The sequence below is a fragment of the Paralichthys olivaceus genome, chromosome 14, assembly GCF_024713975.1.
Source record: "Paralichthys olivaceus isolate ysfri-2021 chromosome 14, ASM2471397v2, whole genome shotgun sequence".
Classification (NCBI taxonomy): domain Eukaryota; kingdom Metazoa; phylum Chordata; class Actinopteri; order Pleuronectiformes; family Paralichthyidae; genus Paralichthys; species Paralichthys olivaceus.
The window spans coordinates 11,414,876-11,433,978 of NC_091106.1; the positions used below are offsets into that span (position 1 = coordinate 11,414,876).

At 40.3% G+C, this 19,103-nt stretch overlaps 1 protein-coding gene across 6 annotated transcripts in view; it reads right to left on the reverse strand.

Annotated features, from left to right (window-relative positions):
* Positions 1-18,380, reverse strand: part of col19a1 (collagen type XIX alpha 1 chain) — a 97,814-nt gene extending 79,434 nt beyond the window's left edge. For 4 of the 6 annotated variants that reach the window (XM_069538295.1, XM_069538294.1, XM_069538291.1 and 1 more), the window contains exons 1-10: positions 17,628-17,823; positions 13,839-13,960; positions 13,262-13,336; positions 13,082-13,181; positions 8,213-8,336; positions 7,835-8,110; positions 7,217-7,297; positions 6,411-6,530; positions 5,750-5,812; positions 903-947 (exon numbers count right to left, since the gene is read on the reverse strand). In XM_069538295.1, coding sequence (XP_069394396.1) covers positions 903-947; positions 5,750-5,812; positions 6,411-6,530; positions 7,217-7,297; positions 7,835-8,110; positions 8,213-8,336; positions 13,082-13,181; positions 13,262-13,336; positions 13,839-13,926 — 972 coding nt within the window. In that variant the 5' untranslated portion in view covers positions 13,927-13,960; positions 17,628-17,823. Of the gene's footprint in view, positions 1-902; positions 948-5,749; positions 5,813-6,410; positions 6,531-7,216; positions 7,298-7,834; positions 8,111-8,212; positions 8,337-13,081; positions 13,182-13,261; positions 13,337-13,838; positions 13,961-17,627; positions 17,825-18,113 lie in introns of those variants that run through there. The other 2 variants (XM_069538292.1, XM_069538293.1) reach the window with 2 other exon arrangements.
* Positions 18,381-19,103: the final 723 nt, after the last annotated feature.

Sequence of the window (19,103 nt, forward strand, 5' to 3'; positions counted from 1 at the left end):
CCAACCCCCCCCCCCCCCTCGACTCAGACGGCCAGACCATCTCGTAGAAGATGCTATTACAGCGACGAGGACATGATCCATTTCTGGCTTCCTACCCAGGACGACTGCCAAGTGTGTCCAATGGGGCCCTGGGCCAAGCCAGAAGCCGCCATCTCTTGGGAATAAACTTGGGTCCCTGCAGCAGCGCAACCCTCCCCTGAGCAGAGCAGGCACCCATTTGTTGGTTTAATTTGATTTTGACATTGCTTTGCTGTCTGTGGTGGTTTGAGGGGGTCAACACAAGGCGAGCCAATGATTTAATCCAGTGATGTTAGAAAATCATCTCAGAGAGGGCACTGACAGACTCCATAAATCACTAAATGAAAAAAAAAAAAAAAGAGCTGCCTGCTATTCACTGGATCTGAAAAACAGGCAATAAACCAAAAAAATGATTTTGAGACTCAAACAAACTTTATCAAAAGGAAAAATAAACCATTAAAAGTTAAGTTCTCTGAGTCCATGTCAATCACAGCTTGAAGAGCAAAGCAACTCTTAAGACACTTTCAGACAACACAACAACAACTAGACTGCACTCTGAAAACCCACACAGTGTTGTTGGACATTTGTTAAACCCTCCGTCGAAAAGAAACAAAGCTTCCAGCCAGATATTGAAAAACTGATATTGAGGAACGATTGAGGAAAAGCTGTTATTGTGTGTGTTTCAAATTTTGATAATGTCCCCTTCTATAGCTCTTCAGACCTATGTGTGTTTCTTATACGAGGTGATGAGGCATAGTTTTAACATCATTTGTTTCCTATACTCATTTGCTCTGAACCCTGTGGCCAGCATAGAGCAAACCAAGGGTGGTGGAGGACCATGCACTGAACCCCACCACTCTCACCTTTCTTAATGAGTCTCCTACCTTATGTCCTAGGTTTCCTGTTGGCCCAGCTTCCCCCAGGTCCCCCTGTGACACAAACAACACACAGTACAATTAGCAAAAGGTCTGTCCGTCACACATTAGTGGACAGGTTTCATGAAGACTTGTCATTTCAACAGCGACCACGCTCCCACAGACAGCTGTTCCATAAGTTCCTGCTGACACGGGGGCTCAGCAGCTGCAGGTCAGGATACTGTTTCCCAAACAACTGGAAAGCATGAATCTGAACCTTGTTAGGGGTCATTGTATGGATTTGAAAATTGTATTCAAAAAGAGAGAGGACCAGGAAAGAAAGGAAGAAAAGCTTGCTGCGGTTGCAGTGGAAAAGAAAAGGAATGTGTTAAGATGGAGATAGGTAGTTATTCAGCACATTAAGCAAACACAGAAGTTACCGCAAACCAAGAATCTAATTAAAAGATGCACATCTATGGTTACATCTCCATTACAAGCATGGTTTGTTAGAACTCAATAGGTTTGATGGCTGAAACACCATCTCTGTGCTGTGGCTTATTAACCAATTATTCTGAACAGCAAGTCCACTCTATATTTTATAAGTGGTTGGCATCCAATCCATAAAAAATACAATATGAAGCATGTGGCATGGAAGTATTAGATTCCATGGACTTAAATATATATGGGAATTGGAGGTATATTTCGCAGTCCTCTCCATTCAGTCTTTAATTTTCCTATTCAATCACAAACACAAGTCCCCGTTAATGAAAAGCTAATAACATTTTAACACTCTGCGGATACAATTGGAGCAACAGCAGGTTTTGAAAGCTAATCAAAATTTAGTGTCAGTCCAATAAAAACCAACGCTAAATAAAATTCCTGGTATAATTCACTTTGGAGGTACAAGGGGTATAAATTGAATTAGAGGTTCCTAATTGAAAACACAAGCCATGAGGGCAGGAGGGCTGCGAATGCTGCAAAAAATAAATTAAGGGTTTGTAAAAGTGGAAGAAGTTTTTAATTTCACCATTATGCCTGTTTTTTCTTTCCTTTTGCATGTACATATAGGAGCTGTAAATCTAGTAATACCAGGGTTTATGTGCGAGGCCATATAAAATGGATTTCCTTTCAAGTAAGCTGCATTCTTATAACCCACTACTTATCTGTTTAATTTCCTGAGGGATTCCGGATTAATCATAGAAGTTTAATCCCTTTGCAGTGCGTTAGAATTCTCCATCAAACCTGGACTGTAATGGAGGATATATTACTTTCAGTTGGAGTAATGCAGCCAAAGTAATCCCCACACACTTTCCCAAGGAGTGCTGTGTGTAGGTCACAATAATTGGCCTGCAGTTCTCATTAAGGGTGTTTTAATGCTTTAATTTGCCCAGATGTCTTTGATTAATCTCTACAAAGTCAAGTCAAATTGTTAATAAGCCTACTCTGTCTATTTCTTTAATTTCATACAAAAGGAGATGCATGTCAGGAGCCTCATGAGCTTAATTTATTTACAGTATCTGCTATGACGCTGTTAGCCCCTGTTTAATGTGTCGCATTGGAGATATAAATGGTGCAGCCCTTTTTAATCTGGATGTCCCCTGGAAATCTAGCAATCAATATGAATTAAATGTTCTTTAACAGAGGTGCACTGCCACCGGAATCCACCGGGCAGATTCATGTGCAACAAGGTCAGTGCAAAGAAAAGAAATCATTCAGCACATCATTCTGTCAAGGCATGTTTTCTGATATACTGCACAGCCGGCTCAAGCAAACCACTTTTCTGCTGTTTTCCTCTCAGTGAACATCTGCAAAAGCAGCAAGACATGAAAACTTTTCGACTCGATGATTAGTGACATTTTGATGTCTTCAGGTATCCGCTGCTCTCGCTCAGGGGGAGGATTTTGTTCCAGTTGTTCACTTTGCAGACATTTTAGCCCGTTTCAGAGGATGGTATCCAGCATGTCCTGCTTGACGTCCTATAATTTGCAGCTCTGCCTGCATTATTAAATCAGAGTCTATCTTTACCCCCCTGCCAGTTTAAAACAACATGAATCATTCCTACTTATTCATTGATAAAATGATGTCTCACCAAAACTGTTGAGTCAAGCACAGCAAGTGTGGCTTTCGTTGACTCATTCAAATTCTAAATTGGGTGAATTTAATTATCGATTCAATGTACCACTGTCTAATTGCTGGAGTGGCACATAAACTGCTGTGCCAGGAAAAGTATTGATCTCATTCATCATTTAAACGAAAATTTCCCTGCCTGAGATTTCTTAGGTCAAGATTATATTTTTTAGTCTTTTCCAACACTAAAAATAGGCTGCAGCAACAAACTCTACTTTCATATAATTTCACTATCGCTTTGGAGAAGTCGTCATAATTTGGTATCGTGACAACACTGGTGCTTTGCACTCTCAACAATCTGTGCAATGATCTATGGATAGTATTAGAGGATAAAGAGAAAAACAAGAGGATTAGGATGAAAAGGAGGTTTAAATTAAGATGATGATGGTAAAGATGAAGATGACCCGATGATGGAGGACCACATGGGGTGGAACGAGTGAGATATTAACTCACTTAAAACAAAACTAAAAAACATAAACATCAAGAACAGAATATAGGATTCATCTTATTTATTTGAAAATCCATTATAAGTAAAAAAAATAAAAATTCAGAATGAGCAAAATACTGCTTCAACCTCATTTAAGTAAAGGAAAGAAATAGGTTTATACATTATAAGTATATCACTTATTCAGAGTTCAATCTGTTTACATCAGGAGCGGTTGATACAAAAAAAGTACTGCATTATTTTTCACTTCAATGTTTTTAAATCTAAGTTGTTATTGAAATCATATGTCAGTATACTATGTGTGTTTGTAGCATGTATGCACTGTATGTATGTACCATGATGTCCACAAACAGCTAGGTGTTGTCATCTGATTGGGCCAGTTTACCACCATTGAGGCAGACTTGAGTGTGTTCTTCATTGATTTTTGTGTTCTGGCCAGTAATAGGATTTGTTATGAATTTTGTGGCTCAGTAAGTAAACAAATGGTGCCAAGTATTGATTTGCTGAAATTAGATTCTAGGTGTTAACAGCATGAGCCCCTGATTCAGAGCGCAAGACGGGTCCTGTAGAAATAATGGAGTGGAAAAAATGGAAAGACTTCTGCAGCTGAGTAGTATGTGTGAATTATTAAATGGTATTGTAGCAGTTCAGTAATATAGTGATAAGTACAATTTGAACATGCTTTTTCTTTACAGGTGGTCCTGGTTGATAAAACGTGCAAGATGAATACTAACTTTGTTTTCTTTGGATGTGCTCTAATACTTTAGCTCAACTCTTACTATAGGGAGATATATGTGCACATTTTGACAGTTGATGTGAGACAGGACCTGTACTTAACACAATTTAAATAACGAGTGCCAGAGTATTTGTTTGAATCTGATTTGATTGGCTGGTGTCTCTGCTGTTGCATGAACGCGACACAACACAAACACAACGCTGCTCTGCATCCCATTCAAAGTGAATGCATATGTGTGAGTCCCTATAGACCACTAAAACAAGCCATAGTGGCGATTATACATGACGCATTCTCACTCACTAAATATAGTCAAGTAATCAATCATGACACACACACTCACACATACATACACACACACACACACACACACACACACAGACACATTACAGCTCAAAGGTTGATTCCTGTCAGGTCAATTAAGAATCATTAGAGGCCAATTATGACACATTTACCAAACTCATTTGTACAATCCATTGCTTCACTCACAGTTTTGAATATAATAATGATAATTATACCCATCTATGACTAACACTATGGCTGTCATATAACCACATAAATGAATGAAATAGAAGAGAATGAATAAATATGAAGCTTAAAAGTTTTAAATCATCTGAGGACTAAATGAGGCCAGATGCACAGAACAGAGCCAAACTTCAGTCTCCACAATATTGGTCCACCTCTTCACAGCATTAAACACGATAACTCTTAAACAGTAGGAACAACAATGTATTTTTGTGACTTCCAGGAATGAGCGCTTTCATCGGAGCCGTCTTTATCACTGACCCCAGGAGCCGTTTGGTTTTATCCCACATTCAGGAACCACCACCTGTTCATCTCTATGAATTCCATTCATAGTGAAACATGTTCTCCCCTGGTTCTGTTTTTAACCTTGTACAGCTAAAAGGAGGGGTTGGTACTCCATACAGTTCTATTCAGGGTCTTCGTGATATGTTTATGTTTTTGTTGTCTCCCAACCAACACCCATCATTTTCAGCAACGGGCCCTTTACTTTTTATTCCGCCTGTCTCCTGAGCTGTCATGTAGAAAATGATCCTTCAATTTTTTTTAACTACACCTGTTTTTCTAGTGACTGAGCAAACGTGTGCTCCCCCAGTTCATGCATTCTCGGGAGATTCACCTCATGAGGATAATTGTACGGTGGCTTCTCTGAAGGACCTTGAACGCAGAACATGTAACTTTGTCAGAGGGAGAGAAAGAGAGAGAGAGAGAGACGTATATATCTTCCTCTGACAATGAGTTTATGACAAAGTGTAAATTTGTCCCACTGGGATTTCTTGGCATTTAGACCTTGTAACTGTCCTCTAAAAGCGTCCCTACTGTCCACAGAGACAACCCACTGCAGCAGTTATTTACAATATGGCAGCAAAATGATAATACTCTGTATGATTAAATTAATTTTCAACATCATGTTTGACTTTGTTGATTCTGGATTATTGAATGTAATGCTACCCACCTTCGACCGCAGTCAAAATATTGCATCTATAACATTCACTTAGCATGTTAATAAATATGTGTATGAATCAAATTCATAAAAAAATTGGTTTATACCTTGTCTCCTTTATCCCCCTTATCACCTGGGAGTCCAACTACCCCTGGAAGACCAGCATCTCCCTGTACACACAGTAAACATTAGTGGGATTCAAACATTTCTGATGCATTTGTTTCATTTTTATCTTTAATCAAGTAGAATAATACATTCATCAGTGAAGCAAAACAAACAAGGTTAAACTACCTTAGAAATAAGTTATTTAGAGTCAAAGCACCTCTTTAAAGTGTTAAATCTGTATTATTTCAATCTGAAATCTATTTCCACTGATAGAAATGATGTGTATCTGTGGAGTAGTGAAATATTTATTTAATCTACAAACCAAAAATGTTAATTGGTCCATGAAAAGCTGAGTAACATAAACAAAACTCCACAGAGGACTCGAAATATGCAGAACATTTGTGGATTTGCAGTTTAAAGAATCCTTTTCCCTTTTAACATAGCAGAGTGCACATTCTACACATTAGGACAGGATTTTGAGAATTGTGCCACTTTCCTAAAAGATTTCATCTAAAGTAGCCTTGGAAAACACTTTTTGGTAAAAATGTCCTCTGAACGGCTGTTAAGTGCCAGTAATGGCACATGAAAATCAGTGCTCTTTCAGTTACAATAGACACTACATTTACTCAATTAGAGGCCCTTGTTGTGTGGAATTGATTGTACCTTTTCTGCCGGACAGTGACATCTGTCAATTGACTGCAGGACCGGCTGAGAAAGCATCTGGGGAAGCTGCTCTGTAACCAGGGGAGGGGAAGTGCCATTTAACGTCTGCTTGGCTTCACACTGGATCAATACAGAAATTGCACTGTTAAGATGCCATCCACTGTCACATAATGCAGCACACTTTACCTCAGGAAACCTGGGTTTTAAGCAGCGTAAATTTAAAATACATCATGCTGCAAATAACAAAAAAACATATAGAAAGAAACATAGAATGTACTGAGCAGCCGGCGGTACTTTCAATCTTAGAGCCAGTGATCCCTTTTCAAGGATGTGTTAAATGTCTTGAAGTAACTTTACACTGAAATGACAGCATGCTTATAATGACATATCATGCTTAAGGGTCAAAGGTCATCTCTCCATGTGGAATCGCTGTTCCATTAGCCCTTATTGATTACAAGGTGATGGAAGATCTGTGTTATTTGGTTTCTATCAGGGGACACATGCCCTCATGGACAAAACGACAGAAACCTTGTTACACTTTCACTGTCTGATCACATGTTCTCGGTTAAAGTTCACTCTGTTACTGATATAATACTTGAATCAGAGTCGCACTGAATCACCAAATTACATTACAGGGTCCTGATTTTTGAAAGCAAACGTGATATATATCGTCTCATTAGTAATAAAATGCATTATGAATAATAACGGTCAGGAAAAAGGACATAAAACCTGAAAGTATTTCTTGTCATTCCATTGACTGTAAACTGCAGGTGTGAGTGCTGTGCAGAGATATTAAAACATTTTACCTTTGGTTCCAGCAGCTCACAGCAATTTTCCATCTCAGCCATATAGGGGTCACAGTAGATTAGAAATAGTCTCAGTTCAATCTGTGGAAAAAGAGCTCTCATTAAGAGACCAAGGCTCCATCATCACATTATACTCCTCTTTTGACCTATAAAGCCCTGATCTCTGGCTTTTCTTCGCCTGTGAAACACTTCATAAACATCACATCTAAACTATACAGCGGGGTCTTCATCTTCTATCTGAATCACTGCAGCTTCACACTTTCACAGTGTCATTTTTTCTGTTGCACTAACTTACATCGTTACAAATCATGTAGAGTCAGCTGTTAATGCTACTTAAGCCAAGTTCTGCTCAAGTATTGGGTGACTGAATGGCATAGCTGACCTAATGTTTTTTTAGCACTCGCAGGCCGCTCTGAGAATGAGTGTAACACATACTGTCTGTCACAATACAGGATTTACACTGATTAAGAAAACATGCCCTTGAAGCGTGTTTTAAATATTTCTCAAATGCGTTGGGAACGTAAACTACTACTACTCGAAAACTACTGGACCAAAAATAGGTAAAACCTTAAATAACACAAACAAAATATGTTTGGACAAAGTTAGCCCCTGACATACATCTACAGGCCGTCCATCCTCCACTCGTGTGGTGATTAGCGTTCGCCCACTGGGGTCAACGTCGTCCTTCTCATCGGTCAGTCTCCGTTCTACCAGCTTGCAGTCCATGTAAATGGAGACTTTGTCGCTCTGCACAGAAATGCTCAGCTTGTGCCACTGCCGATCAAAGAGGGCATGTAGGTCACGGCTCTTAAATGTGTAGCGGAGGTTGTTCTTCAGCTGACCCTGGAAGGAAAACTCCACCACCTTCTTGCCGCCGTCCACCACAACAGACACCTGTGGTGCAAAAGTGAAAAGAAACAGCCGTGCCTTCATATTGTAGAATATTTGTGGATACTGCAACTGTTGTTTGACATTAAAACGTAGCATGACGCCCACCTGACTGCCTCCAGATTGGTCAAAAATCTGCCAAAGATACCAACGGTCTTTTTTTGTCGTTCTTCTGACCCGGAAGGTGGTGACGAGGGAGTACTCACTTGAAAGTCCATTTTGAAATATTAATCTAAACAAACATAAAAAAACACAGTCACATTTTCACTAATAAACATTCTGAATCCTTATCATTCAAATAAATTCAAAGACAATGGTGTCAAGCCTCATTTCTCGATATTGAACGTAAACTCTTACAAAGCTTTCAGGGGCTCAACAATGAACCAGCCAATCAACTTCAGAGATCGATAAAACATTTCAATATCCTCCCGCTGAGGAGACATTCACATAAATAATCCTGACAAACTTGATTCCATTTAGCTTAATGAATTTTATACTGGCTCCCCCATGTCATTCAGATAATGAAAATGCATAGAAATTGATCCAAAGTCACAGGAGCCTAATCTTTTACCTCGCTGAGATACCATGTGCTACAGTTAAAGGGTTATAGACGTATAGTGCAATGTCGTCATGGCTTTATGTGTATGACCTCAGCTGCTCCATGGAGAAACATATGCAGAAGAAATAGGGCATTTAGAGGAAAAACAATATATATCTCAAATTTGAGTACAACCGATCTCAAATGAATTCCAGTTTATTCTCTAACTCATCCCTCAGCCAACACCGGCACCGCCCTTTCTGTGTAATACACTAAAATGAAATAATATATTCTAACACTAACCCTTACTCCAGGCTCACAGTAACAGTCAAAAGTGGAGGAGCATAAACATAATAAATCAATATCAGCACAAATAATAATGCAACGATAAGGTCATTGAGGAGCCAGCGCACTGCTGGGGGGAAGTGGGAGGGTGAAAGAGTTTCTTCAGACAGGTTGGAAATTAGTTTTCACTCCAATATATCATCTCCTATTCTCTCAGAGCTTCACACCCTCTTCTCCTGTGTCCCTCGAATTCTTTGAGATTTTGCTGTAAATGGTACATGACTAAAATGATAAATACACCGAGTTAGAGCTCCCTCGAAAAAATCAAATGCTTCTGCGAGAGGCCGGGGACAGGGAAGGTTATTCGCTGCCCGAGGGCTAAAGGACTGTTTCCGCCGCATTTCGATATGAAAAGTGGCATGGCAATTATTAAAAATGAGGATTTGGAAAATAAATTCATGACAGAATATTACACAGTACTCTACAAGTACTCAGTAACTTTTGGTACCTAATGTATTACACATTATTATAAGAGGCAGATAAGAACATATAGAGAACAAAATGAGAAATGCAAAAACGTATGCAGCCACTGCAACTGGTGGAACTTAATATATTTACACACTGCAGGACTGTTTTCTGTTTGGGCTTCTGAGGTCCACACCCTTTAGAAGTCTGCTCTGATTTCAAAACACGGTCTGTCAGCAAACTTGATCTCCGAGAGCCCACAGGGTTAAAGTTCTTGACCTCGTGCTGATTGCCATCTGTGGCTAAATGGCTAAACCTCAAAGCTCAGTGATTGGTTGGTTTGATGGTTGTTTTTATCCAATTCTTGGGAGAAACATGACCATGTATGTTTACATAAGTGATAATGGGGGAATTAAAAGAAAGCACATTCATTCTTCTTGCTCATATCCCATCCACCAACTTCTACAATATACAGAGACTCTGCCAACCCTCCAGTTCCATTTGTATATAACTCATTTGCATTGGCAAACATGTTCTGGGAGCATACCCGTCTCCTGGATTAGGTTCAGCGTTGTATTCTATAGGGCTGGATTCTACAATGTGAAATAGCAAAAGCAAAACCAATGACAGCCACGGCAATGAGGAAGAGCGACATCTTCTCCAGTAACATTTCTTCGAGCCACCAGTTAACGGTGCATATGTGCTGTATCTTGGGATATACAGCACATCCATAGCAATAATCAGGAGAAGCCGAAAAAGTCCCAGAGCAGCACCATGACTGCCAGAAGAGTTATAATCAGTAAGAAGTAATTCTACTTTCATCGGGAGGGACCGTGTGCTGTCTGGAAACCATCACCAGTCTTGGAACGCGTCCTTAATCATGCATATTTGCTTGGCTGAAGCTGCTGCTTGTATAATCAGAGACAATGGTTTGACAGAATGTCACAGCAACACTACCGGTCTGCTCGAGAATCTCCCGGAAGCGGCTTTAGTGTCCTGGCCGCCTGCAGGAAATCCTATCCAAGAGGATTCGTTTAAATGAGTCAGAGGAATCAGATTGCCATGGCTGAAACAATCAAAGATCAAATGTGAGCCTAGTTGGCTCGCATCCCTATCACTGACACTCAATCCTCCACCGGATCAAAGTGGCCTCCACCATGTCAGTTTTTGAGCTAAATGCATCATTCATGCTAGCGAGGACTATAACTTCCTCTCAGCGTGACTCCCCTTTCCTGTTTTAACATGAATTTGCTGTATGCCAGCGTGATAGATGCCTGCCACTGATCGAGCCAAATCAAACCCACGCCTGTGATCTGCAGGAAAGAGACTTTATGCAAATGAGCGTAGCTGAGGTGTGTTAGACTGCTGCTGATCTTTCCAGTGTAAATATGTCTTCCTCTACACACATAACGGATACGTGACGCTGCAGGAACACTACGCCACCATGTGTGATCTTCCACCATGCTTTAAAATGTATTGAGAAGAATCTGATGAACATGGAGTTGTTTTAACAAAATTTGCATTTGACCATGAATACAAAATCACTGTTATGATAAACAAAATCGTGATTGTGAGTAAATCATGTTACATGTGTGGGGCCACTGACACAGACCGGCTCACACTGCAAGCCTCAGTCCTTATTGCTCAGATCTAATTATCTGGTTTTTGCAATGTGAACGTGTCATGGTCCTGAAAATGATGCACATGAACAAGAACATCAACACGTCATACTACGTGACACGCGGAATGCGGTTGGGAAGTATGGAAGTTGACAAAATGGAAGCCCCTGAAGTTACACTTTCATGTATAAGAAGTTGTACAGTGGGCACATCATAGTGAATTGTAAATAATGTTTTTATGTGGCTGCTATCTCTTTGCGGAGGTGTACGTGGATACAAAGATGAAGCTGTGAATCAACGGATGTCGCTCTAGAGTGACAGCAAGGTCAATTGCATCCAACCTGGATTTTAACCACATATAAAAGTGGTCAAAAACACCACATTCCATGATGTTATAGCGGTCAGATATGAATGTGAGACAGAATAATGTAAACAGGGCAAGGCCAAACATTCATGTTTCAAAAGATATGACGCTGGAACTGCCACACTGTGCTTTAAGACATCATGGAAGCACATCAGGAAAAAAAGGTGCAGTTTATAGAGCGATTTGTCAGCTCATACAAATGTTCCTCGAGTGTGTCAACGCTGATCTACACACCGTAATACGTATTGTGCCAAAGAGCTGACAGAACATTAGCCAGATCCGGAGAGTCGAGCATCTATCGCTGCATATCCTGCGAGTAAAGTGAGCAATGCTTTACTGGCTGCGACGGGGGCAGAGGGGCCTCCTGCTCCGTGCAATTGCCCTGGCTTTCCTTCCTCAGCTGACATGCAGTATCACCTGTCAAAGTACTTAGATAATTGGATATGAGAGGGATCGCAGTCTCACCACTATAACCAATGACACTGTCAGCAGTGTCATTGAGAACCAGCATCTTCTTGCACTACGGGCCCAGACTGAAGGAAGGGTTGAGGTAAATGTATTTTCGGCTGGCTGACGGAACAGGGGAGGGAGATCACAAATCACCTGGCTCAAAGATTCCTTCACCTCGCCAAAGAGAGTGGCAGTAAATGTTTACAGTTTCATGTCATGTAAAAATACTAAAAATACCCTCGCCTCCCTGGAGAATGACAAGGTGTTATCTTTCACAGATACAACCTTAGGGCAAAAAACAATGGACACCTCAAAATACATGTGTTTGTTAGGGTCCAAAACTTCACCCCAAAGCCAAGATTGGCAGCCACTAGTTTTATGAGCTCCTATGGTCATACTCAATACATCTGATGGGACAAAACATTCACATTTCCACCATATATCAAGGTGTCAACATGAAGGTGAAGTCGCACAGCAGACGAGCCAGTTGACCAGGAGAATAAAGGTCTTCAGTAAACAGGACCTCAGCGTGCCATTTGTGTCGTGATTTTAATATTCCTCTCGTAATGTGATTCTTTTTCATTCCCTTTTGCCCTTACGAGATTTCTAGAATAAGTGCAATATATATTAATTCTGTTCAAATGATTCCCAGCGTAACAGGGCACCTCGCAGCTTGCCCTTATTAGCCGAAGCAAATGGAACAATCGCTCTGAGCGGGGAAGAGTAAATCTGAATTGCCTCAACCCAATCCTTTCTTGAAATTCAGTTATAACTACACTGTGCTTTTTGTTCCCTTCTTCATATAATATCACTGGATCTCAAGGAAACGAGCTAAATGTCTTGTTTCTGTCTGCACAACAGAGACCTATTATAGAAGTAATATTTCTTTTGTTTTTTTTTACCAACGTTGAATTGGAAGAAATAACAAGGACTCCATATTCAGATCCTGTTCATGAGGGAGAAAAACAGTAGTAGCCTGAGTGTTGATCCAAATGAAGACTGTAGTTTAATACCTCAGTAACATGAATGACTGAGTTTTATAGCATGCCTGGATTGTGCTGTGGTTTCATAGCAAGAGCAGGGGAGAGGTATAAATGAAACAGCGTACAGGAAGATTAATTACAGAGTGGTAGCTGACATGGAGGCTGTCTGTCTGAGTTATCCTCAAACAATGTGAGGAACCAGAAAACAGCATCTGAACCCAAGTGATGCAGAAAATAAACACACATAAGCATGCAAACATACACGATACTCACTTTGTTGGCTTAATAAGTGGACTGCTTCCTAAACGAAACGACGGCAGGTCTTCTGTGATCGTACCCTTTCGAAGAAGAAACTTTTCTGTGAGATCGAATCCTGTGAAAAATGTGTGAGCTCAGTTAAACAGGAGAATGCAGATGTATGTACAGATCAACTGTGTCCGGTCAGTGACATACCTGTGATTTGCAAGGGACGATCTAAAACATCAGAAAACCTGCGCTCCTCCACGCTCAGAGGGGGACATGAGCCGTCTGGAGGTAAAGCCCCAGAGAAGCTGTTAGTGCATGTATTGATGTTCAATTATATTTGAAGACTATGAATACTATTTTAGGGAAGAAAATTATTTATTCAATTGTGAATTCATTTCCACAGTGCATTTCCTTTCATTAAAAATAAAACAGAACCACTTGGGAAAAATTGACATCAGAGCAGAAGATCAATTTACAGTTTTTTTTTAATTAATATTTCAAACTTCAGTTTTAAAGTTGAAAAAAAAAATACCCAACTGACACCGAGATGTAATTTGGAGGCAACATTACATCCTCTAAAATCAAATTTAAATTGAGGCTGGCTTTCTGAATACTGATAGTCCTGTAGTAATTGTCTGAAGTTGTAGTTTTTAATTAAAAAAACAAGAATCTGACTTTTTCAGACCAATACATTACTCAAAGAATAGTATAAAGAAACAAACCACTGTAAACACTTCTATAAATATTATACTTTGACACCCACAAGGACAACAAGCACACATACCTGTCTGTTCACTCACTGCCATTCCAAACGTGCAATGAATGGAATTTAAACTCCAGAGGAAAACAGTCCATCCCAGGGAGCACATCATGGCTCCTACACTAGAAAATATTCCACTATAAAACCTGGATGCAAACAGAAAATAAACATATATTTACAATTCAGTTAAATTCAATCTATTCAATCGATTTGGTAAAACTGAAATGGATGAAACACATGCCAGAAAAACAAATCTCAATGAAGTCATATCCTTTACGCAACTATCAGCAAAGGCAGAGTGTAAAAACAAAACTGTTTAAAATAAAAAAGTGTGTTTTTTTTCTTCAAATTAAAGTGATGTATTGTATTTATATAAGTTGTTTACTTTAATTTGAGCAAACTTAATTAATATATTACATTAATATGATACAACAATTTAAGTAATTTAAAGTAAATACTTGTACACAAGGATTCTACTCATTTTTATTAGAAACCTTTTATTTTGCTGCGTGAAACAGAAAAGTTGGCCATAGTTGGATTCATCCAGCTTCAACACTATAACAAACTAACGTCTGTTTCATAACTACGCAAACTAAGATGAATAAAAATGCAGTATGCAGTTTCACTCCTTCATTTCACAGTCTTCAAATCTGCTCTTTTCATTTTAGCAACAAATACGAAACAAACTTAAAGGTCCAGTGTTTAAGATTTAGGTGTAAGGAACTATTGGCAGAAATTTAATGTAGAATAATCCTCATGATGTTTTCACTGGTTCGTTTCGTCTAAATTGGATGAATTGTAGTTTTCTTTACCCCAGAAAAGACACTTTATATTGAAATACTTTATATTAACATCTAGGGGACCCTCACTACAGAGGCCGCCATGTTTTTTACATTAGTCCAGACTGGACAAACTAAACACCTTTTCAGTTTTTATGACAATTAAAGGCTACCAAAGGTTCTTTTTCATGTTTGGAAGGAGAGGGTGAGGTGAGGCGTATTCAGCTGCAACATGAAACTTCACCACTAGATATCACAAAATTCTACATACTGTACCTTTAAGTGCAACTTGTGTTATTCTGAAACTAAATCAACTGTAAATCAAGTTGAATTTATTCTTTTACAACTTCGCTCTCAAACCCACTCACGGGTCCCTGAAAGCCTCCTAATGTATTTATGTCAAGTCACTCCACATGGAGAATGCACTGGTGAGTCCTTCATTCATTAGTTTCATGAACACCTGCCGTACAGTGATGAATGGAGATGTCTATACTGCAGCTAAATCATTATACTCTAAGCTCTGTTTATGTTAAGATTTCAATTGATAACCGGTGAGCCGAGCTGCCTCTCGTTCTCCGCAGACAGTTTATAATTCATCAGGTCTGCATGTCGACGCCGCAAATTAGCGGTGAACTGTGCTGATACACTCGATCCAAGATAAACACAACACAATGGGGAGGTGTTGCTGTGTTGTGTGGATCTGGATTCATTAACTTGGCAGGTTTAAGTGGTCGTCATTCATCATTATTCCTGATTAAGTTTACAGCATGCGTCTCAGGGTATCTCTATGAGAGGTTTATTTACAATACTCGAGTACTGGGTTGTTTGTAGCTCAGCCTGTTCTTAAGTCTCTCGTGACAAAGCCTTGATCTTTGTCTCTGTGGTGCTCCATTAACACTCACTTGTGTTTGATGTGGAAGCTGTCAGCGGTGTGTCTCGGTCAAGGACGTCACATGGAGGGATCAAACCCTGGAAACCTCCAGTTACAAGTGGGTCTCTTAAACCACGTGACTGCGCTGCCAAACCAAAGCCTCCTGCATTAATCTCATGCCATTGCAAAGATGGCGAGGCAATCTCTTCTGAAGTACAGTCAATAAAGTACAGTGAGACTATTCTCTGTCTAGACATTGTGAGTAATTTCTGGAAACACTTTGCATCCAATTTCACGCAGCTTTATTTCAAGGACTTTCAAGAAGAAGAAGATGAAGAAGACGAAGAAGCGGCAGAAGCTCAATATGACCCTACGAACTGCTTCATACATCAAATCTAATATGCAAACACGTGAATATGTAAAATCAATTTGTGTTCGTGATTATTCTCTGCTAACAACACACTTAATTCCTTGTATGTTAAGCGTGTATTAAGTGCAGGGGCAATTCGTTATAGTCACAATATAACCTGATTTTTTCAGTGTGTAGGTTTGTGACAATACATCTGCAATCCCCTTAATCCTCCCCTTCCTGTTTCACATTCATCTATTTCCACTGAGGAACTAACCGCCACAGAAGACAGAGCTGAGCCCTGAACTTGACCTCCAACGACCACAATAGCAGCCACAACACATTCAGTTAATTTATATGCACAGTGTCACATAAGTGTGACCAACAGTATTTTTAGCCTCAGCTTTTAACAGCCGCCTTCTTATCCAAATTAATTTTTCCCCAAATGATTAATTCCCATCCATGCTTCCCGGAGCACTTGTGCCTTCTCCCGCTGCCGGGTCATAAAGTTTGGCGTGCGGGCCTACAGTAAGCCGTCATGGCGCATGGAGATGAAGTGACCACGCCACTTACAACTGCAGCCATGCATGGGCCCTAGACAAGAAGCAACTACAGAGGTATCACGTTCCCTGTCTGTGTGAAGGCGCACGGCATTCCCATCATTTCAGCAAATGCATGCAACACACGCCGACCCAGAGCCCTGCAGTCACAGTCACTCCACATCTTTACATGACCGACTCCTGTTGAGGATTCTGTTCAGGAGTTAAATGCGGTGCTTTGAAACCCACAGTTAACCTACATGCACTTGTAGAGAGGGATTCTGCTGCACTATCTGCTGTAAATCGGAATCAGTTTCATTCCTATGTGTGTGGGTGTGGATTCTTAGGCTGAAAACAAATTCACACAGACACACAACTTCCATTCATTGTGGACGGGGAAACCAAAACCTTATCTTAACTAATTAATGGCTAATTGGAGCCTCAACCTACCCACAATTCACATCTTAACCCAAACCTTAACTACAACCAATTCATGCCTAACTAATACCTTTACCCAACTTAACCACAATCTACATCTTACCCCTAAACGTAGGACTTCAGAAATTACATTCTGCCTCATCGGGACCAGGCTTATAGGACTTTTGAGGACAGCACATTGATTTGCATTGGTTTCCTTGAGATCTTAACCACAGTCACTACTTGTCTCACACTTACCCTCATCTTAACCTTACCTTAATTATGTCTTCACCTTAAAATGTCTTTTCTCTAATGTGAATGATTTAGGTTCCCACGACATGACTAATACCTGAACCAAACACACACACACACACACACACACACACACACACACACACGTCTCTCCATCATCCACTCAGCCACTTTCCGTCACTGGTAATAACTTCACTGTAACTCTTTGTGATATTCAAAGCAGCGTGTTTCTCTGCTCCACCGCTGATTGGCTGGATGCTTTCGGTTTTTTTTTCTTCTTTTTATTAATTACGGCACATGTAGATCGGTTCATATTCCTCCGCTATCCGCCTCATTTCGGACTTTGCTGTTAACAAGTGATGCAACATGACGGCGCCTGTTTACTGTCGCGGAGCGCTCACAAATCACAAATAACCGTCCCACTTTACGCACAAGTTATTGAGATATCAAGCCGTGCGTAAAAATCCAAACTCCCTCGTGCCAAGCGACAAAATACGCACAGTGTGTCCGTTTCAAATTGATTTTCAACATGTTAACGCGCTTGTCTTTTGCATTGTGAAGCGATCTTTAAATCTGCTGATGCATTCATTTGGGATGAGTACTTACAGTTGCGGGGGAAAGTTTCCTCTCTATGGCAAAAACGCAAACAAAGCGGCGAAAGACGCATAATCCATGTGTGATTACGATCAGTCCGATTCCGGATTCCAGGACTTGGAAATAAAAGTCACAGTGGGATCGCCTGCAGGATCTCGGTCCTTATTAGTTGCACAGAGTGGCCCTCCCACTCTGTCATTATTTCTGAGATGCACTGGCTGAGACTTGAGCAAACAAGAGGAGCGTGCACTGAAAGCTTTCATATTAGGGGGGAAATAAATGTCCATCGGGGAGTCCAAACAAAACTCTCCCATTCAGCAGAGCCAGGTGCGGGAATAACACTCTGTTTGATGCTTTCTCATCTTATCAGATGGTCTGAATAGGAGCCATAATGCATGTGGATTTGTGTCGATTTAATGTAGATTAATGTGTGTTATTGGCAATAAGATCAGGTCAAAGAGAGAATATCAGAACAATACAAACACATATTCTTCTTACCTGTCTATTCATCACCTGGTGCCCTACAGCACATTGTGTTTGCTGAATAGGTGATCCATGATAAAGTGACAGCTCTCAGTAGCCAGGCCCAGCGTTACAGCAACATGCTCCATGCTCATACTATTTTAGTCAGAACACGCAAATGCCATGTCGCAATACTATCCTGCCATTCAGGAGGCAACAACTTCAACATTCACTATACACTGAAGTGTAAGGCAGATGCAGTCTTATCAGTGTCCTCTCTCACAGCCTGTTAATTCTCCTCTCTACCCAAAGCCCATATAGAAAATGTGTCTGGCAGTGTTTCCACACCACATCCACACTGTTTTATTACTGAGCCGCCAGTGGAAACCACATGAAGCTTAAAGCAGAGCAGGACTCGCTGCACTTTTGTTGAAACAGCACACCAACAGTTGAAGACACCCGGTCAGTAAGAAACAGGTGTTCAGACTCCACACACAACACTGTTTGGACAGATGATTTTCATGCACCCTCCTGTTTCACACAGGACACACACACACAAAGACGTATACTTTTCCAAACTGTGATGGCAGAAACAAAGAGGAAATGGTTTAAAGGACAACTGGTGATTGGAATGAAGCAGGTGGCTGTCGGCTATTTCTGTTGAATGCAAAATATATACATCATAATATAAAGGTTTGCATTAGATGTGTAAGAACCCTGTGTTTTTCTTCAAATATAGAAACTCCCATTTTGACTTTCCTGTCTCTCTGCTGCGATGTTCCATTGTAATGTAAATTCAACCCTGATGTGTTTATTCCTTCTCAGTCTGAGAATCTGTATCACATCCACTGTTCTCTGGGGAATTGTGTAGCCCACAGTGTTGACTCTCCTTTCACTTGCAGGAAGCACCTTTTATTACCACCAATGGGCCGATAACACAGATTTTCAGAGGTTAAAGGCACAAGATAAAGACTCCGATTAAACAAAATTACCCCTCCGGTCCACTTTTTTAACATCAAATACATT